The 26,252-nt window shown below is 42.1% G+C and overlaps 1 protein-coding gene across 3 annotated transcripts in view; it reads left to right on the top strand.

Annotated features, from left to right (window-relative positions):
• mrpl16 (mitochondrial ribosomal protein L16) overlaps nt 1–22,916 on the top strand; it is a 50,915-nt gene extending 27,999 nt beyond the window's left edge. For all 3 annotated transcript variants that reach the window (XM_060898648.1, XM_060898649.1, XM_060898650.1), the window contains one exon: nt 22,416–22,916. In XM_060898648.1, the coding sequence (XP_060754631.1) occupies nt 22,416–22,607 (192 nt within the window). In that variant the 3' untranslated portion in view covers nt 22,608–22,916. The remainder of the gene's footprint in view (nt 1–22,415) is intronic.
• The last annotated feature ends 3,336 nt before the right edge of the window (nt 22,917–26,252 follow it).

Raw genomic sequence — 26,252 nt, 5'->3', positions numbered from 1 at the left:
GCTTTTAATTTATGTTCTTGTCAAATTCCCTGCACTTTATCTTTTTATGTAAAATAAATTGCTTTATAGGATGTATTGGGTACGACATTGCATGCAGCAGTTTGAATGATGGCACTGGGGTTCCTTTCTGTATGTTCTCCACCGTGTTATGGTGGGAGGTGATTTGGCTACTCTAAAGTTGCCCATGTGTGTGCATGGTGCTCCATGATGGACTGGCATCTCGTTCAAGGTGTGCGATCCTGGCTACCATGTTACTAAAGATGAATTAAATCAAGATGAACACAACCTCCCTCACTCAGTCATAATCAGTAACCGCTTTATCCTGGTCAGAGTCGAGGCCAATCCGGGGCCTATTTCAGGAACATTGAGCTTGAAGTGGGAATTCTATATCTACATCTTTAAGTCGGTAAAAGTCTTTCGACGTCACAAAAACTACTATATAAAAACCACTATGCAAAATCTATCTATCTGTCTATTACATACACACAGTTGTGGTCAGAAGTTTACATACAGTGACAGGAATGTCATCCTGGATATGAATGTCATGGCAATATTTGGGCTTTCAGTCATTTCTTTGAACTGTTCTTTTTCTGTGGCAGAATGATTGTACAGCATACAGCTTTAATAAAAAAAAAAACTACTGGAATTTGGTGCACAAGTTTTAATTTTCTTTGGGTTTTCTGAAATCAACACAGGGTCGAAAATATACATCCAGGGTCAGAAATTTACATACGCTCACTTAGATTATTAATTCAGAGGTGCTGAAACTTCCAAAATGTCTCTTATCTTGCCAAGGCCGAGGTCTCTTAGCTTCCTGTTAGTGATCATGATTGACTACAGCTGGTAGCTTCTCTGTGCCTTCATAAAAAGGGTTTGTTTACAGCACTCATTGGATTGACCAACACACAGTAAAATGGGAAAGTCCAAGGAGCTCAGTGCAGATCTGAGAAAGAGGATCGCAGATACATGGGTGCAAGTTTTCCGGCATGTGCCGGAAGCTCCGTTTTTTTCGGTTCTGAAAAAGTAATTTTTCCAAATCGTGTAAATCCGTTGAGATTTTCGGGGGGAGGGTATGGGGTGGCCCTCTCACTGTCTCTCTCTCTCAGCGTATTACTGGGTTACTTCAGCTTTTATAATAACCCTTATTTCGCTTCCCTCCCTTGCGACAGATCCACGTGCTTTGCCTCTGGTTGCTGATCAAAATGTGTCAAAATGAAGTTTTTATCAGAAGGCTCCAATACAAAAGAATTAGAAAAGACGTCTAGAAATAAATGGAGATGGGAGTGGTTACGCGAGTGTGACAAAAACGGTGACACATGGGGAATATGGCTGAGAAAACCGGACGTCCCGGGAGTTGCGTATTGTGACTGCTGTTCAAAGACTATCAAGTCCGGCTCCAGCAGGAAGAAGGGACTTAAAAGTCACGCCGATGAGACTAATCACTTTTCTGATTTTTGTGATATGTAGTAATAAGTGAATTCAAAACATTTATTGGTGATTTTAAATTATCATCTGATATCGTGTGATGTGCAAATGCAATGTGCTTTCTTCTAGAATTGAAATTATTCATCACAAGTATCTGCTTTTAGAAACATGTTTTTTTTTTTGACATTTGATTACCTTTCAATTATTAAATAAAAGTAAGGTAGGTCTTGAAATAAGTTTATTAGCTTTTTAATCATCTTTTCTAATGTGGTTGTTGGGTTGAAAACTCATTTGTAGTCAGTAATGGATTATAAAATATAGATATTTTTGTATATGGAAAAAGCTGAATCTTGTTATTCGCTAAAATCCAGGAGTTTCTGAGGACATCAAGACATGTGGCCCCTTATTTTAAAGTGCTGATGACACGTTTTTGACATCTTTGGCGATTATAACATAAAAAGTAATTCCTGATGATATTAATTCACGAAGGCGCCTATTTTACAAGTTATGATAAACGCGGCTATTTGGGCAAATTTGACGGGGCTGCAGCACCCAGGAGACGAAGGAGGAGGAGGAGCTATATGACGTCAGCGAAAGAACCTTCCTCCTAACTTACCAGTTTGTTGTTGATGCGACAGGTTTTCAGTTTGTCATTATTAGTATTTTTTATATATATATTATGCCTTTGCGTTGTGTTGCCGGCTTTTGCTCCAAAACCTACAAGGATGGGGTAAGTTTATTCAAGTTTCCCAGAGATCCCGAGCTGCATGCGAAGTGGGTGAAGCAAGTCAGGTGCACTCGTGACAAGTGGGAGCCCTCACCAACATCCGTCCTGTGCTCTGAACACTTCGATTTGGATTGTTTTGACACCCTTCCCAGCTTAAAGGAATCTCTTGGGTGTTCAGTTCAGCACAAACGTGTGTTACTACCATCAGCAGTGCCTACACAGTGTTGCCAGATTGGGAGGTTTCCCGCCCAGTTGGGCGGTTTCAAGTGCATTTTGGTGGGTTTTGAACATATTTTGGGCTGGAAAACGTCAGCAGTATCTGTTGCCAGATACTGCTGACGTTTTCCAGCCCAAAATATGTTCAAAACCCACCAAAATGCACTTGAAACCACCCAACTGGGCGGGATTCCTCCCAATCTGGCAACACTGCCAGTATTCCGGAGGGGGTCTACTAGTAGCTATGCCGGATCCAAAGACAGTCCTCCTGTCAGAACATGTGTTGTGAAACGACATAAGATAAAGGTACGTAGAGCTATAGATTCTACATGATAATCATAAATGTAATCATAAAGTCAGCGTGATATCAGTCATGTATTTGCTTGTGAAAGCTTGCGGCTTTCATGTGACTGCCGCCTAGCAACGAGAGGCAAAGGGTAAAGAGGGTAGGCTATCATAGATTCTATTCGGAAGAGATCAGCACAATTCTAGACTCCCAGAAGAGGAAGAGCTAGCACTAGAGAGTTCACTGGCGTTTTCATGCGCCATTTCCATTGAGTAGAACCAGAGTAGAACAGCCAGTGAACCGCAGCGTGTTCTTCCGCTAACGTCACAACATGGCCGCGAGCCACGGACCCAGTTTTCTTGCGCTGTGCAATTAAAAGTTGGATATTTGCGTAACAACAGCTTCTTTTCACGTAATTATAACAGAAATTTAACATGTTTGCCATGTTGTATAGTTTATTTAAGAAATTGCATAGTCATGTTCGTGTCATCAGCCCTTTAACTCAAGCTGTCGATGGGGATGCCTCCGCCCGGTAGACTACACGCCTTATTAAGTTGTGATTTGGGGATGGACATTTGACCTCACAGTAATCTTGACCTGGTGAAATTACTTGTATCAGCCTTGGAGATATTGTGTTCACAAGGTTTTCGGACAGACATTTGACCTCACAGTGACCTTGACCTTAGACCTTTTTGATCTCAAAATCTAATCGGTTCATGTTTGTCCCAAAGTGCACAAATGGCGAAAGTTTGGTGAAATTCCTTTCATTCACCTTTGAGATATTGCGTTCACAAGGTTTCCGGACGGGTGCGTGGACAGACAGACAACCCGAAAACATAATGCCTCCTGCACCTTACGGTGGCGGAGGCATAAAAAGGTATCATAGCAAAAGCATATTAAAAATGGTTGTTTCAACATTTAAATTAGTAGTTGCTAGATGTTTTGAAATATCAAGCCTTGTACTTGAAATATTATTTCAGATGAGTTGATAATGTATTAAACATTTGATGTGAATATGCAAATCATATAACTATTAATGCCCTGTGATGACCTGGCGACTTGTCCAGGGTGTACCCCGCCTTTCGCCCGTAGTCAGCTGGGATAGGCTCCAGCTTGCCTGCGACCCTGTAGAAGGATAAAGTGGCCAGAGATAATGAGATGAGATATAACTATTAATATTAATGATTGCATGAGAGACAACCATTTTAACTTGTAATTTAAATCTTTTTTCAAGCCCTAAGGGGGGGCTCACCCCCCTTTGTAAACCCCCTGCATGGCTGTGCCATGCACGTCTGACTTTGTCAGACTTTTCAGGTTTTTGAAAATTTTATACTTGCACCCATGCAGATGTACACAACTCCAGAATGTCTCTTGGAGCCATTTCTAAACAACTGCAAATTCCAAGATCAGTTCAAACAATTGTATGCAAGTTATTGTGAGGTGGAGTCACTTTGCCAAGCCACTTTGCTTCAAGAAAACCCAAACTGTCACCCTCAGCTGAAAGGAAATTGGTTTGGATGGTCAGGAACAACCTGGGAACCACCATGCCACAGTCCTGCCATGAACTGGAAGCGGATGGATCGCTGTCTACAATTCAGATCCCCATGGACTAAGAGGCTTCTATCCAAGAAATAACCCCCTGCTCCAAAAGTGACACCTTCAAGCTTAACTAAAGTTTGAAGCTGACCACACGGACAAAGAAAAAGCCTTCTGGAGGATAGCTGTATGGTCAGATGCGACAAAGATTGAGTTGTTTGGCCACAGTGACCACCATGTACAGAGGGACACTGTACCAGCTGGTGGTGGTGGTAGGATCATCATGCTCTGGGGCTGTTTTGCTGCCAGTGGAACTGGTTCATTGCACAAATGCCCCTTTTCCACCAAAGCAGTTCCAGGGTTGGTTCGGGGCCAGTGTTTAGTTTGGAACCAGGTTTTCTGTTTCCACTGACAAAGAACTGGCTCTGGGGCCAGAAAAAACAGTTCCAGGCTAGCACCAACTCTCTGCTGGGCCAGAGGAAAGAACCGCTTACGTCAGCAGGGGGTGCGGAGTTGTTAAGACCAACAACAATAATAAGACCGCGAAAGATCGCCATTTTTAAGCGACGAGAAGCTGTCCAAACACGAAGTTATCCATTATTATTATTGTAGTTGCTGATGATGCTTCTTCTCAGTGTTGTTGCTTCGATGTTCGCGCCAAGGTTTATGCAAACGCAGCGACGTAACTTGCGTATACAGCAACGTAATGACATGGCTCCCCTTAGCACCCCGAGCTATAGAAAAGCAAACTGGTTCTCAGCTGGCTCGCAAGTTGAGTGAGTTGTGAACCAGCACCAGCACTGGCCCCGAACCAGCCCTGGAACTGATTTGGTGGAAAAGGGGCAACAGTGGATGGAATAATGAAGGAGGAGGACTACCTCAGAATTCAGCATAAACCATCAGAAACTTGAACACGACTTGGGAGTTACAACAGGACAATGAACCCAAACACGCATCAGAGCTGGTTGTGGAGGATAAAGCAGGCTAACATTAAGCTTAAAACAAGTCCCGACTTCAACCCTATTGAAAATATATGGACCGTACTTATAAGTCGAGTCCATGCCAAGAAAAAAAAAACCACATTTAATTGAACTCTACAAATTCTGCCAGAAGCTTGTTCATGGTAAACAAAAACGTTTGGTCGAGGTGAATCTTGCGAAGAAACATTTCACCCAAATATTAGGTGTGCTGTATGTATGTTTTTGACCCTGTGTTGATTTCAGAAAACCCAAAGAAAATTAAAACTTGTGCACCAAACGTCTTCAAGACTTTTCAAGCAAGTCCAGTTGCTCTCTTCTACCAACCACAGATTACTATGTACCTGGACGACTGAGTATCTTCACAGATATGTTTCTACACACTTTGGGATGAGTTCCCTTCGACTAGTGCGGGAGTATGAGAGGACTTCCAGGAAACTGGCAGACATCTTAGCCAGAGAGGATCGTTCAATTTTGTCAGCCTGGAACGACCATCACTGAACAGAGGTGGGTGTCTATGACATCTATCAGCCACCTTCAATGCAGCCATCAGCATTCTGATTTGGATTCTATTATGATCCATGAGAGGATAAATACTTGATACTCCCTATTAGACAGACAGAACTGATGATGCCTTTCGGACGAGAGGCGAAACGTCTTCAAGACTTTTCAAGCAAGTCCAGTTGCTCTCTTCTACCAACCACAGATTACTATGTACCTGGACGACTGAGTATCTTCACAGATACTTGTGCACCAAATTTTTTTTTTTTTTTTTAAATTAAAGATGTATGCTGTACAATCATTCTGCCACAGAAGAAAAAAAACAGTTCAAAGAAATGACTGCAAGCCCAAATATTGCCATGACATTCATATCCAAGATAATATTCATGTCACTGTATGTAAACTTCTGACCACAACGGTGTGTGCGCGCACGCGTGTGCAAACGATACGGAGTCATTCACACCTGGGAATAATTTTGTCTTAACAATATCATCTATTGGCATGTTCTTGGTATGTGAGCGGGCAAATGGAGAATCCAGAGGGAACTCCTATAAACGCAGGAGGAACATGCAGTCAAACTCCACACACACACGGTAACCCGAGCTTGTGGCGGTGCTTTGTAATAACTGCACCTAAATACGAATTATATTGAAATGGAGTTAAACCAGGATGACTCCAGAGCACGTCTCTCGGCTCCCTTTTAAACATCATACTGGAGTATTTCACAAATGTTGGGACACTGAAGGATGGAGACAGGTGGGGTGTTTTGATGGGTGTTTTTCTTTATACTTTTCAGCTATCTTGCTACTTGATTGTCTCACTGAGACACACAGCTCTGCGATGGACCTTGATTTCCTCCTCCTCTCAGCTCTTTGTCTCTTTTAAGCTGTCAGTCATCCCTGAAATGGAAGGAACACGTGCGCGCGCACACATCACCGTCAATCAAACTCTGGCGTGGTCGCTTTGTCACTCATCTCCCTTGGCCTTGCTGTGTATTCACAACCCGGTGCTTGACCACACCCCCACCTCCGCATGTACGTCTTGTTTCGTAATTCAATTCATAGAATCTTAGCTCACCATGACGGTCAGCCCCCATCGTTTTCAAAATGGCATGCGCACGTACACGGTGAATAATGAATTAGAAAATCAAGCCCTTTCATGTTTTAACGTGCTTCTGTGATTTCGGTTCAGCATGACTTGAATGGAGTTATGAGATCTGATTAATGAGAGCATGAGTCTTGGTGGGAAGTCATACTGATGATGTCCTTTACCAAATGATTACATCTCGGTAAAATATTTTTTTCAGACGTTTAACCGATGTAAGAACGAGTTCCACACAGGTCTGAAAGTGTTGATTGACGGGACTGTTCTGAGTAGGGATTTTCTAATCCACAGATTAAAAGTAGTGTATAGATGAACAAGAACAACAAAAAAAAAAAACTGAAAAAGTAAAAATAACAAATTCGATGCTCTTTAAGCGTGTGGGAGAACGTCTGTCTAAAAGCGTGTGCAATCCATAACAAGAGAACATCGTTTACAGTCGCAATCAGAAATATTCAACCCCCCAAAGATTAAGGATTCATCAATTAAAGTTTTTCCAAAGAGCAAGATTCTGCTTTGGATGACTGAGTTGAGTGATGCATAAAATCAACACGGAAACTGCACGATGTAGTATTTGTGTGTAACCGTATATTTTGTTAAGATAGTCATGTCACAATTATTCAACCCCTATATAATTATAATATATTTTTTTAAAGCTTTCTGGCAGTTTTTATGGCCTAAAGTGGAGTTGAAACATAATTAAGCCTTTGGGAACTCTATAATCCTTCATTTGTTTCCGCTGTGATTTATAAACCCCACCCATGAAAGCATTCAACGGAGCTTCCACAAAAGCTGAGAGAGACGATTATTTCATTGCACCTAAAGGGCCTTGGGTGTAAGATCTCATCTCATCATCTCTAGCCGCTTTATCCTGTTCTACAGGGTCGCAGGCAAGCTGGAGCCTATCCCAGCTGACTACGGGCGAAAGGCGGGGTACACCCTGGACAAGTTGCCAGGTCATCACAGGGCTGACACATAGACACAGACAACCATTCACACTCACATTCACACCTACGCTCAATTTAGAGTCACCAGTTAACCTAACCTGCATGTCTTTGGACTGTGGGGGAAACCGGAGCGCCCGGAGGAAACCCACGCGGACACGGGGAGAACATGCAAACTCCGCACAGAAAGGCCCTCGCCGGCCCCGGGGCTCGAACCCGGACCTTCTTGCTGTGAGGCGACAGCGCTAACCACTACACCACCGTGCCGCCCTGGGTGTAAGATGATTTCCAAAAAATTTAACATTCCAAGAGACACCATTGAGAGCATTATAAGGAAGTTTAAAACTTATGGAACAGCTGCAAACCTGCCTGGCTGTGGAAGAAAGCCCAAAATTTCATCAAGGGCCCTTAGCCACTTATGGCCCTTTTCCACTACCCTTTTTCAGCTCACTTCAGCCCGACACGGCTCGCGTTTCGACTATCGAAGAACAGCACGACTCAGCTTGCTTCAGCCCTGATCAGCACCCAAAACTCGCACAGTTTTGGAGTGGGGCTGAAGCGAGCCGAAGCGAGCCAAACCGAGCTGAGTGAGGCTGGGGGCGTGAGGAGACACTCCCCTGTGCACTGATTGGTGAGGAGGAGTGTCCTCACATGCCCACACACGCCCCGCGAGCACGCTGGGATCTGTAAACACCGTAAACCCGGAAGAAGGAGAATTACGAGAATTATGAAGCCTTATGCACCTCGCCTCATCTATACGCCCTTGCCAGTATCTGTTGGCGTTGTCGGTGACAACAAGCCACAGCACCAAGACCAGCAACACTAACGACTCCATGTCCTCCATGTTTATTGTTTACTGTCCAGGTTGTGAGACTACCGCTTAAAAGATCACTGATGTCACTGTTTGTGCCGCCTAACGACATCACCTGACGTCCACCCACTTTCGCTAACTCCACCCAATGTGTCCACCCACTTCCAGCCAGCACGGTTCAGCGCGGTTGTAGTCGAAATGCAACTCCAACAGCCCCACTCAGCTCGACTCAGCACGCCACGGCTCAGCCCAACTCAGCCGCGTTGGTAGTGGAAAAGCGGCATTAGTCAGGACAACTAAGAAAAACCCCCATGTGAGTGCAAGATGCCTACAGGATGACATGATGAAGGTTGGTACAAGTGCTTCAGTGGTAACTAATAAGACATTCACTGAATAAACAAGGATTTCATGGCTGGACTCCAAGAAGCACTCTACTCTTGACCACAAGGAACATCAATAGTCGACTAGAATATGGCAGGAGGAATTTGGATAAGACTAGAGTTTTGGAACACAGTTCTATGGACTGATGAAACCAAACTGGAACTGTTTGGACATGTGGACCAGCGGTATGTCTGGCGTGCGAATGTATGTCAGGCTTATGACCAGAAGAATACCATCCCCACAGTCAAGCATGGACGTGGGTCATTGATGATATGGGGCTGTTTTTCTGCGGCAGAAACCAGCAAGCTTGATCGTCTACCTGGCATCATGGATTCCCAGAAATGCCAGGCCATTTTAAAGAGGAACGTGATGCCTTCTGTTGACAAATTGGTGATCCTTGGTGATCAATGGACTTTCCAGCAAGACAATGATCCCAAGCACATCTCCAAGTCAACCAAAGCTTGGTTGAGAAAAAGATCCTGGAATGGCCTTCTCAGTCACCAGGTTTAAATCCGATTTGAAAATCTTTGGTGTGGTTTAAAGAAGGCAGTTGCAGCACGGAAGCCATCAAACATCGCTGAGCTAGAGACTTTTGCACGTGAAGAATGGGCCAAGATTCCAATCAAGAGGTGTAAGAAGTTTGTCAGCACTTACCACAAATGTTTGTGAGAAGTTATAAAAGCTAAAGGATGCTCCACAAAGCACTGAAGCTGGAGGTTGAATAATGGTGCATATGTGTTAAAGATTTACATTTTCATTTGAAATTAAAAGTTAAGTCAACTTCTGTTGTCAAAATAACTCAAATATGCATCAATTTTTTTTTCCCTTTTGTTGTTTAAGGGGTTTTTTGGGTTTTGTTTTTTTTTTGTCGTCATTTATTGTCCTTATCTTTCATGCACATCACTATAACATCTTTTGAGGTGAGGGGTTTGAATATTTCTGATTGCAACTGTATGACCTAAATATGACCCTGACTAATACAGTAGTGCTTGAAAGTTTGTGAACCCTTTAGAATTTTCTATATTTCTGCATAAATATGACCTAAAACATCAGATTTTCACACAAGTCCTAAAAGTAGATAAAGAGAACCCAGTTAAACAAATGAGACAAAAATATTATACTTGGTTATTTATTTATTGAGGAAAATGATCCAATATTACATATCTGTGAGTGGCAAAAGTATGTGAACCTTGAGGATTAGCAGTTAATTTGAAGGTGAAATTAGAGTCAGGTGTTTTCAGTCAATGGGACGACAATCAGGTGTGAGTGGGCACCGTTTTATTTAAAGAACAGGGATCTATCAAAGTTTGATCATCACAACACGTTTGTGGAAGTGTATCATGGCACGAACAAAGGAGATTTCTGAGGACCTCAAAAAAGCATTGTTCATGCCCATCTGGCTGGAGAAGGTTACAAAAGCATCTCTAAAGAGTTTGGACTCCACCAATCCACAGTCAGACAGATTGTGTACAAATGGAGAGAATTCAAGACCATTGTTACCCTCCCCAGGAGTGGTCGACCAACAAAGATCACTCCAAGAGCAAGGTGTGTAATAGTCGGCAAGGTCACAAAGGACCCCCAGGGTAACTTCTAAGCAACTGAAGGCCTCTCTCACATTGGCTAATGTTCATGAGTCCACCATCAGGAGAACACTGAACAACAATGGTGTGCATGGCAGGGTTGCAAGAAGAAAGCCACTGCTCTCCAAAAAGAACATTGCTGCTCATCTGCAGTTTGCTAAAGATCATGTGGACAAGCCAGAAGGCTATTGGAAAAATGTTTTGTGGACGGATGAGACCAAAGTAGAACTTTATTGGTTTAAATGGGAAGCGTTATGTTTGAAGAAAGGAAAACAGTACATTCCAGCATAAGAACCTTATCCCATCTGTGAAACATGGTGGTGGTAGTATCATGGTTTGGGCCTGTTTTGCTGCATCTGGGCCAGGACAGCTTGCCATCATTGATGGAACAATGAATTCTGAATTATACCAGCGAATTCTAAAGGAAAATGTCAGGACATCTGTCCATGAACTGAATCTCAAGAGAAGGTGGGTCATGCAGCAAGACAACGACCCTAAGTACACAAGTCTTTCTACCAAAGAGTGGTTAAAGAAGAATAAAGTTAATGTTTTGGAATGGCCAAGTCAAAGTCCTGACCTTAATCCAATGGAAATGTTGTGGAAGGACCTGAAGCGAGCAGTTCATGTGAGGAAACCCACCAACATCCCAGAGTTGAAGCTGTTCTGTACAGAGGAACGGGCTAAAATTCCTCCAAGCCGGTGTGCAGGACTGATCAACAGTTACCGGAAACGTTTAGTTGCAGTTATTGCTGCACAAGGGGGTCACACCAGATACTGAAAGCAAAGGTTCACATACTTTTGCCACTCACAGATATATAATATTGGATCATTTTCCTCAATAAATAAATGACCAAGTATAATATTTTGTCTCATTTGTTTAACTGGGTTCTCTTTATCTACTTTTAGGACTTGTGTGAAAATCTGATGATGTTTTAGGGCATATTTATGCAGAAATATAGAAAATTCTAAAGGGTTCACAAACTTTCAAGCACCACTGTATATCTAGATATTTATGTACTGCCTAAAAGCGGAGCTCCTGATGAGTGGATGAGCGAAATATTTGCAAGGGCACAAAATCAGCCTGAATAGAATATTACAGCATATAAACCATAGAATTGTGTAGTGTAATGTATTACATGTCAGTAAATTGCTGTGCTGTCTTATGACCATGAGACCGATAATGAGGGACACATCGCAGTTACGAATACATATTTATTCCTTTCTTTGACGCTGCATGCCATGCACCGGAAACAACACCACGACGTTTATTATGGTGCGACTCTGCTGGGTGCCTGGTGGACAGCAGTGACTCAGCACTTTCACTTTTTATCTCTACTATACAGTTACTATCAGACATGCAGTGGTGCTTGAAAGTTTGTGAACCCTTTAGAATTTTCTATACGTCTGCATAAATATCACCCAAAACATCAGATTTTCACACGAGTCTTAAAAGTAGAGAGAACCCAGTTAAACAAATGAGACAAAAATATTATACTTGGTCATTTATATATTGAGGAAAATGATCCAATATTACAGATCTGTGAGTGGCAAAAGTATGTGAACCTCTAGGATTAGCAGTTAAAGGTGGGGTATGAGATTTTTTTTCAGGAGTATTTTTTACCATATTGCTTGAAAAGCTCCTCACACCCATGTTGCAAGCAGTACAATAGAAGGTTTGACCCAAAAACGAAATATTTTAATCCAGTCTACAGTGTAAAATAAAGGAAAAACGCCATCCAATCATATCGAGGTACCACCTCAAAATGATTGGATACTGACACGTCAATCAGACTGAAGCCCGTGAGCAGCCCGGCCCTTCTGTGTGTGTGTGAGAGCGAGCAGAGTGTCACACAGAGCGCAGGATTCTCTCAGTGCGCTCCCTCCAAACAACGGGGATTTACACGAAAACGGAAGGAGATATTCACAAAATTCTTTCACAGTGAGCGCCACAAGGATCTCCTGAACACGGTGATGTTTTTTGTCTGTAGTGTAAAAAATGAGGTCACTAGAGCGAGTTAAAAACGAGTGACTTTTCTGCCAAGTTTTATAATGGGAGTCTATGTGGCTGCGCGGCTGTCCTCTCCTCACTTTCAGGCTTCTCATTCAAAAACTGCAAGGCCTATCGTGTAGGTAGACACATTGTGTGAATCAGGACAAGTGTGGCTACTACTTTTGAGAAAATTGTGTGTGTGTGGAGTGAAAATTGGGGCTGAAAACATAGTTTAAATGAGAAAGTTTGAGCTATTTTTTTCAAGCTCTCTACAGTCTGCTCCACTGGTGTGTAACGCAATAGACACCCATTATAAAGGCTGATTTTCTCAGGCTTTATAAGGGGGAGGAGGGGTGGAGCATGGCGAGGGCGGGTTTCTTTTCAAAATATGGCTTGCGGGAACCGTTATTCCAAAATCTCATAACCCACCTTTAATTTGAAGGTGGAATTAAGTCAATCAATGGGATGACAATCAGGTGTGAGCGGGCACCCTGTTTTATTTAAAGAACAGGGATCTATCAAAGTCTGATAGGAGTGGTCGACCAACAAAGATCACTCCAAGAGCAAGGTGTGTAATAGTCGGCAAGGTCACAAAGGACCCCAGGGTAACTTCTAAGCAACTGAAGGCCTCTCTCACATTGGCTAATGTTCATGAGTCCACCATCAGGAGAACACTGAACAACAATGGTGTGCATGGCAGGGTTGCAAGGAGAAAGCCACTGCTCTCCAAAAAGAACATTGCTGCTCGTCTGCAGTTTGCTAAAGATCACATGGACAAACCAGAAGGCTATTGGAAAAATGTTTTGTGGACGGATGAGACCAAAATAGAACTTTTTGGTTGAAATGAGAAGCGTTATGTTTGGAGAAAGGAAAACACTGCATTCCAGCATGAGAACCTTATCCCATCTGTGAAACATGGTGGTGGTAGTATCATGGTTTGGGCCTGTTTTGCTGCATCTGGGCCAGGACGGCTTGCCATCATTGATGGAACAAGGAATTCTGAATTATACCAGCGAATTCTAAAGGAAAATGTCAGGACATCTGTCCATGAACTGAATCTCAAGAGAAGGTGGGTCATGCAGCAAGACAACGACCCTAAGCACACAAGTCATTCTACCAAAGAATGGTTAAACAAGAATAAAGTTAATGTTTTGTAATGGCCAAGTCAAAGTCCTGACCTTAATCCAATGGAAATGTTGTGGAAGGACCTGAAGCGAGCAGTTCATGTGAGGAAACCCACCAACATCCCAGAGTTGAAGCTGTTCTGTATGGAGGAATGGGCTAAAATTCCTCCAAGCCAGTGTGCAGGACTGATCAACAGTTACCGGAAACGTTTAGTTGCAGTTATTGCTGCACAAGGGGGTCACACCAGATACTGAAAGCAAAGGTTCACATACTTTTGCCACTCACAGATATGTACTATTGGATCATCTCATTATCTCTAGCCGCTTTATCCTGTTCTACAGGGTCGCAGGCAAGCTGGAGCCTATCCCAGCTGACTATGGGTAGGGTACACCCTGGACAAGTCACCAGGTCATCACAAGGCATATTGGATCATTTTCCTCAATAAATAAATGACACAGTATAATATTTTTGTCTCATTTGTTTAACTGGGTTCTCTTTATCTACTTTTAGGACTTGTGTGAAAATCTGATGATGTTTTAGGTCATATTTATGCAGAAATATAGAAAATTCTAAAGGGTTCACAAACTTTCAAGCACCAGTGTAAGAACTAAACGATATCTGTCTGCAGTGGTTTTAGATTATCTAAAACGAAGGAAATCAGCTCATAACTGCTATTGAACTCTACAATAATTGTTTACATGAGTGTGCAGAGTATGAAATCAATCATTCAGGTAAAAAAAACACAGCGAAAACATACAATGCAAAGATGCGTTGCCCGCTATGAAAAATCCCAGTAGGGAAAAAAAAAACCCTACTGGAAAACATCCTCTTCGACCAAATACAGCGTATGAGCTTTGAGGGTTCGAGCTGCAGTCTTTTATATTTCAAACAACTGTTAATTGTCCAATAAGCTAGTGGACTAATAAAACTGTTTTAAGTAGTTTTATATGAAACTGTCGCGAATGTTTTCTGTAAAATGTGTTGGTAAAAATCCCTTTTTTTTTTTTAAGCAAATTAAAAAATAAGCGCTGGATTAAAAACACCCCTGTCTCTTATGTAAATAAAAGTACAAATTTTGTTGGCAGGTGTTTATGGGATACATTGCCTTGCTCTTACGGTCGGGTTCCCTGTGGTGGAACACGTACATCGTTCTTACGATTTCAAAAGCCATGAAAAATCAGGTCGAAGCATCACCTATATTCTCTGAAGTATAACCATTATCTTTTATTCTCTCCACCTTATTCATTGGCACAGTATTTCCTGTTTGTCCCTCAACACGTTTGTCTATAATGTCAAAATTATACAGACAGAAGAACAGCATAATTAATGGGGGGGAAAAAGCAAAAAACTTTAAAGCCCAGATACTCAGTTTTAGAGTATTGTTATTTCTGGGATGATCCAATCCCCCCCCCTCATTTTTATTTTTTTTATTATTATTTTTTTTAAATCGCCTGTGGTGTGTATTGAGGGGAAATGATCTCATATGCATGCCCTGACAGGGCTCCTGAACATCTTGACTCAATTCTGCTTGAAATACGGTCAGTCACGGTGTCACATTTTATATGAAATGCGCTGACTAGTTGTGCATACGCAAGCACACACTAGTGTATTTGTGCTTCATAGATGAAACCGCTCAGCTGTGGAGTCCTGTCAAGTGCGAGGACAATAAAAACGTGCACAGTGTAACGTTTCTAATAACGTGTAGCCCCGCCCGTCTCTCATGTTTCGATGACGAAATGGTCTTTTCAATGTAATTTTTCTCGTCTGAACTGTCTTCCCATCTTCACTGTTTCATTCAAACTTGTTAGTTTTCCCTGTACTGATTTTGCACTTTTTTGCCCCAGAAATTAGTTTTAACATCCATTATCTGTAACCGCTTATCCTGAGCAGGGTCGCAGGCAAGCTGGAGCCCATCCCAGCTGACTATGGGCGAGACAGGTCACCAGATCATCACAGGGCTGATGCGTAGAGACAAACAACCATTCACATTCACACCTACGGTCAATTTAGAGTTACCAGTTAACCTAACCTGCATGTCTTTGGACTGTGGGGGAAACCGGAGCACCCGGAGGAAACCCACGCGGACACGGGGAGAACATGCAAACTCCGCACAGAAAGGCCCTCGCTGGCTGCTGGGCTCGAACCCGGACCTTCTTGCTGTGAGATGACCGTGCTAACCACTACACCACCGTGCTGCCAGTTTAACATCTCATCTCATTATCTCTAGCCGCTTTATCCTTCTACAGGGTCGCAGGCAAGCTGGAGCCTATCCCAGCTGACTACGGGCGAAAGGCGGGGTACACCCTGGACAAGTCGCCAGGTCATCACAGGGCTGACACATAGACACAGACAACCATTCACACTCACATTCACACCTACGGTCAATTTAGAGTCACCAGTTAACCTAACCTGCATGTCTTTGGACTGTGGGGGAAACCGGAGCACCCGGAGGAAACCCACGCGGACACGGGGAGAACATGCAAACTCCACACAGAAAGGCCCTCGCCGGCCCCGGGGCTCGAACCCAGGACTTTCTTGCTGTGAGGCGACAGCGCTAACCACGACACCACCGTGCCGCCCCAGTTTAACATTATCCTCCTATATCATAAGAAGGCCTGGGTACACTTGGGGATGGCTGGAAGAGATGCCTGCATTGTGCCGTCTGTTCATGAGATGGAGTATCTGAGTTTGTCAGGCAACTTTGGTCTAACCTACCACTGTTTTATCATTTCTTAGAACAGTTAAAGTGCATATCACGGGTAAATTCAGGAGCAAGATCAATGTAATTCTCCTATTTTATATTAAATATCTGTAACATTCTGCATTCTCTGCAATTTTTTTTACCTTGCGCAATACCAGAAAAATTCAGTTGAAATCAAACCATTTGAGGCGAATTGATCCGCCTCTGAAAAAACTTGGCGTTTGGATTTCCTGGCAAACATTGATTTTCGTGACGTCGCGTGCGGGACGCCTCCCTCTGAATCCTACGTCAGCGCTGGTTTGTTTATGAGAAAACGACCTGGTGGTTTTCTGCAAATTTCTTCAACGTTATCGTGTAATTATTAAAATGGTTAACAGATGCATCGTAGGAGGGTGTAGCAACACCAATCTTGATGGGATTAGTACTCAGCGTTTCCCAAAAGGCCGGACAGTGAGAGAGAAATGGGAGCGCTTGGTCTACACAGGCTGTGCACTGAAACCGTGCAAAGCTCACGCAGACTGCTGGCACTTCCGCAGGTAACATCACAATTCTGGCTCCAGACTCCCTTGGGATTTTTCCAGACGCGTTTTATTTTATTTTTTTCTGCTGTAGACAGATGGCCTTGTGCAAAATTACCCTTCTGGATGAGTGTGTAAAGGGACATACTTTCATATAAAAATACATTGAACATTTTGACATGCTAGGCTTTGGTACTGAGAGAAGGGGGCGGGCCTGCCAAATGAGTAAATGTACCTGACTTGGTTTCGTCCCTACTATACAAACTCTGGCACTAAATTTGACAACATCGTGGAAGAATTTTGGCTTCATTTCGATAAAACAGAAGGACATGGAGATGTTTTAATTAATACATACAAACAAACAACAGAGTCCTTGGTCAAATCTGACAGTATTATATCTTCCTCCGGTCTTTAAATGTGGGTAAATAATTATTGCTGGTTACTGAGAAAATGAAACAAGGTTTTTCTTTTTTATTTAACAAAAGGAATATTTAAGTTGATAAATAGGAAAATAAATGTTGCATGTTTTTTTTTTCCTCTTTTTTTTAAATATCGTGAATGAAATGGAAACATGAATGCGGTGCATTGCTACATGCCTATTAAGCACGTGAGTCATTCTACCAAGGAATGATTTACACAAAGGCAAAGTCCTGACCGTTACCCAGTAGAAATGTCTGAGCAGTTCACGTGAACAAACCCTGCAGCATTCCACAGCTGAAGTGGTTCTGTTCCGACGCATTAGATGAAATTCCTCCAAGCTGATGTGCAGAACTGATTAACAGTTACAGGAAATGTTTTAGTTGCAGTTATTGCTGCACAAGAGTTACAACAGACACATCCACCAAAAAAAAAAATGCACAAGTTAATCAAACAAATTTTAATTTGGAACCATTTTGACAACGCACATCAAGTTAGCGTGTAAACACTGGGAGTGACCTCGCCGGCGTGAAATATCGGGAAATGTGTCGCTCAGAGCCGTGATGTATTTTGTAAGAAAAATGCAGGTTTTTAAACACGAAAAGATAAGATAAACTTCATATCTTCAAGTTAATGCGTGATTTTTCTTATTATACGAGTGATTCCACGCTTATGGGTACTGAAATGGGGACATGAACTTATTTTTAAAAATTCACCTAAAACCATTTCTTTTTTTACCATCAGGTCACAAAACATGTAATCTTTAATGAATGATATGTTAAAAGATAACTTTAATTTTCTGAGATGTAATAAAAACATATTTATATGCCAAAGTCAGAACGTAACAGAAGTGTTGTGGACATATAGATTCTCAATTTTAACAATGTAGAATTACTTTTTGAAACATAGGAAGGTGATGTTTTAGCAAATATAATTAATAAACATGTGTAGTAGAATAAACATACACATTCTTTCAATAAGATTAACATGGTATATAGCTAGATTGTAATTAATTTGTAACAGACGCGAGATGGACAATCGTAACAGAAGTAATGGAACAGACATCATTTTGGAACTCATAGGCTTGACTTTGGCATATAAATATGTTTTTATTACATCTCAGAAAATTAAAGTTATCTTTTAACATATCATTCATTAAAGATTACATGTTTTGTGATCTGATGGTAAAAAAAGAAATGGTTTTAGGTGAATAAGTTCACGTCCCCATTTCAGTACCCATAAGCGTGGAATCACTCAGACACATTCACAAACCAAAAGTACCCACATTTTATCAAAACAATTAATCTGTTTCCTCATGAGTGACATATTGACGGAGTTATGCCGTGAGGTCTGTACAAATGACTAGGAGCCAAATATTTTCCTATCCAGCCTGATCTAACTCTGTCGGTAAGCGTTTTATCATATGACCTTTTTTTAACTAATGCACACCGTGGAAAACAATGATCATGGTGCCAGATGAGAGTCCCTATATGCTCACAATAGTAAACATCTGTCTGTCGGCAGCCGTTTTTGAGTTATAATGGAAAATGTTATTTTTGACCTTGTTTGGTTGACCTTTACCTTGACCCGATTACTCCCAAAATTTAATCAGCTAAGCTACAGACCATTGTTTCCAACCCTGAAAATTTGAAGTCAGTCGGTGCAACCGTCTAGACGCTAGATTGTTAAGACAGACACACAAACAAACAAACACCGCACTGATTACAGTACCTCACCCTGCTTACTCTGACGTGGGTGAGGTAATGATCAGGGACTGGAAAAGGGGGGAATAAAAAAATAAAAAAAAAAAACAATAACAGTGAAGGGGAGTGCGATAAAGATATGTAAGGAATGGAGGTAAAGTGGAGAAAATAAGGCGAAGTAATGAAGGGGGGGAGGAGTCAGGAGGTTCCTGTTTTGGGGAAAGTTTGATCAGATGCGACAGTTTTAATACACAAGCCAAATGCACGTGGTGAGTGGTAAAATGGCAGCCAGATGGCTTCACTCGTCGCTACAGTGGGGAATGGGCTCCGACCTCTCGAGATTTTATATAGAAAAGAACTTTGATTTGAAAACAAAATGGAGTAGAGTCAGTTCAACCTTCATCTGATGATGACTCGATAACAAACCGTCCTCCCCCCCCCCCCCCCAAATAACAGATGTCTTTTCTATAAACAAGTGAATTTCTGTGCTCGAAAGAACCCCTTTTTTTTTTTTTTTTCTTTCTTTGACAATTTCAGTTTGTTCAATTAGGTCTGTATCTGATAAGTCTTCTGGATAATAAAATTCACTTTCACTGTGCTCAGTTGTGTCGCTCGTTTTTCAAAGTAACATTTCAGAGCAAAATGAAACGGGCCCAGGGTCGCATATGGCTTTTTCCGGGCCGGGTTCAAAAATCCGTATCAGCCCAGTCACGTGACACTTCTCAATGGTTTTATTAAGAGCGCGTGCGCACTGCGCAGGTCCGTACGGGCAGGGCTCGAAATTAACTTTTTTTCTTTGTGTCCCCCAGTGGTCCCGAATTCTGTGTTGTATTGTCCCGAATGGAAGCAATAGTGTCCCCATTTTTTTCCTCTCTGAAATAACCAGTGGTTAATATTATCATATGAAGTTACTATTATATTTGTAACTATGCGATTTTGAACCCTTTATATCATTTTTACAATAAGTCACAAAACACAAGCGACACATGTCCTATACATCATCTACTTCAAAATTACAGTTATTGCATTTTCAGTTTATTAAACTTCGGCGATCTCACTGTATGAATAGATACCCGTTTATTTAAAGGGGCCAACTAGCTCATTCAGAAAATGTTTCAACTCCCTACATCTGCAGTACACTTTAGTTGAAAATAAGACCCCTTTTATGTTCATTTCATCTACTTATACCTTGAATATCTGTTGGCACTTATAAGGCCGGGTGGCACGGTGGTGTAGTGGTTAGCGCTGTCGCCTCACAGCAAGAAGGTCCTGGGTTCGAGCCCCGGGGCCGGCGAGGGCCTTTCTGTGTGGAGTTTGCATGTTCTCCCCGTGTCCGCGTGGGTTTCCTCCGGGTGCTCCGGTTTCCCCCACAGTCCAAAGACATGCAGGTTAGGTTAACTGGTGACTCTAAATTGACCGTAGGTGTGAATGTGAGTGTGAATGGTTGTCTGTGTCTATGTGTCAGCCCTGTGATGACCTGGCGACTTGTCCAGGGTGTACCCCGCCTTTCGCCCGTAGTCAGCTGGGATAGGCTCCAGCTTGCCTGCGACCCTGTAGAAGGATAAAGCGGCTAGAGATAATGAGATGAGATGAGATGAGACTTATAAGGCCAACTTATCATTTTCACCATTACCGTTATCCATTTTTATGTAATATACCTGTTGCCCCATTCAGAGATGTTTTGAAAGCCATCAGCCATACCATCAATAGATGAAACGCCCTTGAGCAAGGCACCTACCCCAACATTGCTACAGGGACTTTAACACTGTAAAAAAACATAAAGTCACTTTGGATAAAAGTGTCATATCATATAAGTGCAAACAAAGCAATGTAATGCAAGTTTTTTTTATTGTAACCTTTAGTCATAGAAATCATTTACATTATTTACAGTGCTTAATTTCATTTTCTTTGACCTAGATAAATTTCCCATTCATTTCTATGGAATTATTTGAAAAACTACACACATTTTCAAACATCCGCTGCTCTGGCATGCTTTCACCTAGAGACATGATTCAAACTTTAAAACGTAGAGAAACTTCTCCTCTGTGGATCTGGCATTCAACTTTTTGCTAGGTTCTATACTTTTGGCTCAGTCCCAGCTCAAACACCATGTGGGTTCCTGGAGAAATTCCGGCTTTATAATGGGTGTCTATTGCGTTACACACCAGTGCAGCTCGTTAAGTTAGAGTGTAGAGAGCTTGGAAAAATAGCTCAAACTTTCTCATTTAAACTGTGTTTTCAGCCCCAATTTTCACTCTACACACACAATTTTCTCAAAAGTAGTAGCCACACTTGTCCTGATTCACACAATGTGTCTACCTACACGATAGGACTTGCAGTTTTTGAATGAGAAGCCTGAAAGTGAGGAGAGGGCAGGCGCGCAGCCCCATAGACTGCCATTATAAACGTGGCTGCGCTTTGATTGTTAAATCAGAAAAGTCACTCGTTTTTAACTCGCTCTAGTGACCTCAATTTTTACACTACAGACAAAAAAAAGTACATCAGTGTGTTCAGGAGACCCTTGTGGCACTCGATGTGAAATAATTTTGTGAATATCTCCTTCTGTTTTCGTATAAACCCCCGTTGTTTGGAGGGAGCGCTCTGACGGAAAGCTGCCCTTTTTGTGTGCCGTGCCCCTCCCCCACTCGCGCGCTGAGCAGAGAGAGACAAAAATACAGTCCAGCTCAGCTCCGGCAACTGTGACTGCTACGCGCACTGCATCACTCTCACGATTTCCCCCGGGGGAATTGTCGTCTCTAGATCTATTTTTTTTTCCATTGTCCCGGGATTGTCCCAGATATGATAATTTTGTGTCCCGATGACATTTTTTATGGTCCCCGGGACGTCGGGACACCGTTAGTTTCGAGCGCTGCGTACGGGTCATACGATAAAGGGATTTATGTCATGGTTTTGGTTCTCCATGTCCTGGATGAAGCTCTTATGAAAAATAGGAGTGGTGTATTTCCCAGTTTGTCCATATATCTGCCTGTCTCACTCTCACACACTTATTGTAGACTTCTTCATCAGGCACATTCATGCAGTTATCTAATCTGCCAATCATGTGGCAGCAGCACAATGCAGATGGAGATCAAGAGCTTCAGTAAATGTTCAAATCAGACATCAGAACAGGGACGAGAAAGTGATCTCTGTGACGTTAACCGTGGCATTCTGGTTTGAACTTTTCAGAAACTGCTGGGAATTTCACACACCACCATGGCACATGTCCAAGTATTGACTCATGTATGCTTTTTTTTTTTTGTAGAATATTTTAAGTTCCTCAACATGGTGCCATGCTGTAATGTGGTAAAACCTCCAAGGAAGTGAAAACTTACTTAGACATCAAGTGAACTTTCTGTACAACAGTTTTTAAATAAAAAAAGCTATATTAAATAAATTATGGATGGGTGCACAGTATATCTTTACACAATATGTAAAATATTCTAGCTCAGTGTTTTTTAATCCATGTTCTCTAACAGGTGGTAAGCAGAGAGAGTCTGGCTGTCATGCAGCAGGAAGAAGCCGAGAGGAAGGCCAACAACCAGAACCCGTGGACCTTCGAGAGAATAGCCAGGTCCAATATGCTGGGCATCCGCAAAGTCATCAGCCCGTTTGATCTTCACAATCATGGCCGCTACACCGGAAAGTTTTTCAACCCAGACAGAATCTGAGCTCAGACGAAGCAAGTCAAAAACAGCTCCATCAGCAACACCTCTGAAAATGTTCACCCACATCCTCTTTGAGACAAGGATCTCATGTTTAAGTGTTAATAATGAGTTCACACATTCAGTGTCAACGCTGCTTGCTTGCAGTCGTAAGATTTGTAAAGAAAAGGTCACGGAGGTACATCATTCAACAGTGCGGTTACCAGCAGATCAGAAGAATGCAAGAGCTGTAGACCATCCATTATGCCATGCTGTGTGTGTGTGAAGTGTTTTTTTTTTTTTTTTAATATATATATTAAAGCATCCGTACACTGAGCCTCGTTTATCAGTCTTGTCTCTGAATGTTTGTTTGCAAAAGAAAACCGAACTAAATTTCTATTCCATTTACAAAAGTTTCAGAAAGGCTGATTTGCTTTGGACTTTGGGTATGTATTAATTACCTGTAACATGCAAAGGACATTCCTGCTACAGTTTGTCGTTTAGTGATGACCACAAAGGTAAAAGGTCAAGCCGGAAGCATCCATCCATTATCCGTAGCGCTAATCTGTCAGGATCGTAAAGGACGCTGGAGCTAATCCCAGCTGACTTCTCATGAGCGGCGGGAAGACAGGAGAGGAAAAGCTCTCCCACTTGCACCGAGGGGTAATTTTAGAATAGGTAGTTGACTTCAATGGCATGTCTTTGGACTGTAGGAGGAAACCCACACCGCTACAAGGTCCCAGTCAGCCACGAGGTTCGAACCCAGAACCTTCTTGCTGTGAGGCGACAGTGCTACCCACGGCACTACCTTGCTGGAAACAGTGGCAGACAAGGAAGATATCTCCACTCACTTTTATGCCAGTCAAAATATTTAGCAGCATCACAGCACCTGAAAACATCAAAATCTAGAGACAAATTACAGGCAGTATTCTTCATCTGGAGCTTCCAGAACCTGACGGGTTGAATACTTGTCCAAGCAGCACTTTTTTTTTTTTTTTTAGTTTTGGGTTTTCGTTGAAATCGTTGATGACCAATAGTTAATTTGTCCTGTGTCTGAAATCACTCGCTACTCCCTATCTAGTAGAATATAGAGCCAGATGGCCATTTTGTAGTGCTGTCCGAATGTATAGTGAAAATTATTACATCCTACAGTGGTGCTCGAAAGTTTGTGAACCCTTTAGAATTTATGTCTGCATAAATATGACCTAAAACAACATCAGATTTTCACACAAGTCTTAAAAGTAGATAAAGAGAACCCAGTTAAACAAATGAGACAAAAATATTATACTTGGTCATTTATTTATTGGGGGCGGCACGGTGGTGTAGTGGTTAGCGCTGTTGCCTCACAGCAAGAAGGTCCGGGTTTGAGTCCCTTGGCCGACGAGGGCCTTTCTGTGCGGAGTTTGCATGTTCTCCCCGTGTCCGCGTGGGTTTCCTCCGGGTGCTCCGGTTTCCCCCACAGTCCAAAGACATGCAGGTTAGGTTAACTGGTGACTCTAAATTGACCATAGGTGTGAATGTGAGTGTGAATGGTTGTATTTTTTTTTTTTTATTAAATGTTTATTTGATATGGACATAGCAATAACATTGGACAAACCAGATGCATTGTTTGAGTGTTTTAGCACAAGTGCTAATTTACAACACCAGTCCACAGGAGGCTTTTATAAAAATAAAAACAAAAATAAAAATAAAAACATTCAAATATGAAAATAAAGAAGAAACAACCAGGAAAGAGATAAGAGAAAAAGAGAGACAAATTTCGAAGCAAAGACATTTTGAACAAACCAGTCAGCCAACTACAAGACTTAATGTGTACACTGTTGTGTACATTTTAGCCATTGTTTTAGTCCTTTGTAAAAAACATTTCTATTTGTTTCCAGCTTCAACTCTGTGGGTAGAGAATTCCAGAGTTTTGCCCCCTTTACAGAGAGGGCAGACTGACAGAAAGAAGTCCTGCATCTTGGAACTAAACAATCACCACTAGTGACAGCTCTCGTAACTCTGTGAGAACTCTGGCACCTAATGGCCAACTCAGAAAACAGTGTGTGTCAGCCCTGTGATGACCTGGCGACTTGTCCAGGGTGTACCCCGCCTCTCGCCCGTAGTCAGCTGGGATAGGCTCCAGCTTGCCTGCGACCTTGTAGAACAGGATCAAGTGGCTAGAGATGATGAGATGAGATAATATGGATTTATTATTTTGAAAACCCACCAGCCGACTGATCTGGCACGTTTTAATTGTGTGACAGTAATGATGTGAATAACAGCGCGGCGGAGTAGTGTCTGAAAGTGTTTTTTTTTTCTTTTTCATTTTACCAATGAGCTCACTATATAGTCCTCTATATAGTAATTCCCTAGATAGCGAGTAGGGAGTAGTGAATGAGTGAGTGATTTCAGACATAGCCTTTGACTTTGAAAATTTGCTGTAAGAGAACACAGGTTTACAATAAAAAATACAAACCTGAAGTAATATATATGAATTTATCATTTGTTACAAATCTGATGTTTCTGATGCGCTGTGGGCCACATCATATGAACTAAAAGGTTGTCTGAGGTGTGTTTCTGTGACAGCAGGACCACCTGATTTTCTTCCACATCCTGGTTCACAGCATGCTGTTTTTCTCTGTGGCTTTTTGAAGAAGTGTGAGATTACAATCTGTATAGCTATTAATGATCATTCACTCATGATAAGGGTTCAGAGTTACAACCGCATGAAATTTGTAAAAACCCAAAATGTGATAGAACAAAATTGTGAGAGAGAATTGTACTGCCGTGACAAAACATCATGCCACAGTATGTGCTAAAGTACAAATGCATTACGATATAAAATGAGACAATAAACCCACAGAGGAAGACATTGTGGCACTTAAAATACAACCCCGATTCCAAAAAGTTGGGACAAGGCCATGTTTAGCACTGTGGGACATCCCCTTTTCTCTTTACAACAGTCTGTAAACGTCTGGGGACTGAAGAGACAAGTTGCTCAAGTTTAGGGATAGGAATGTTAACCCATTCTTTTCTAATGTAGGATTCTAGTTGCTCAACTGTCTTAGGTCTTTTTTGTCGTATCTTCCATTTTATGATGCACCAAATGTTTTCTATGGGTGAAAGATCTGGACTGCAGGCTGGCCAGTTCAGTACCCGGACCCTTCTTCTACGCAGCCGTGATGCTGTAATTGATGCAGTATGTGGTTTGGCATTGTCATGTTGGAAAATGCAAGGTCTTCCCTGAAAGAGACGTCGTCTGGATGGGAGCATATGTTGCTCTAGAACCTGGATATACTTTTCAGCATTGATGGTGTCTTTCCAGATGTGTAAGCTGCCCATGCCACACGCACTAATGCAACCCCATACCATCAGAGATGCAGGCTTCTGAACTGAGCGCTGATAACAACTTGGGTCGTCCTTCTCCTCTTTAGTCCGAATGACACGGCGTCCCTGATTTCCATAAAGAACTTCAAATTTTGATTCGTCTGACCACAGAACAGTTTTCCACTTTGCCACAGTCCATTTTAAATGAGCCTTGGCCCAGAGAAGACGTCTGCGCTTCTGGATCGTGTTTAGATACGGCTTCTTCTTTGAACTATAGAGTTTTAGCTGGCAACGGCGGATGGCACGGTGAATTGTGTTCACAGATAATGTTCTCTGGAAATATTCCTGAGCCCATTTTGTGAT

The sequence above is a fragment of the Neoarius graeffei genome, chromosome 18, assembly GCF_027579695.1.
Source record: "Neoarius graeffei isolate fNeoGra1 chromosome 18, fNeoGra1.pri, whole genome shotgun sequence".
NCBI lineage: Eukaryota > Metazoa > Chordata > Actinopteri > Siluriformes > Ariidae > Neoarius > Neoarius graeffei.
Note: the sequence above shows the minus strand (reverse complement) of the source record. Positions and strands in the feature narration are given on the sequence as shown.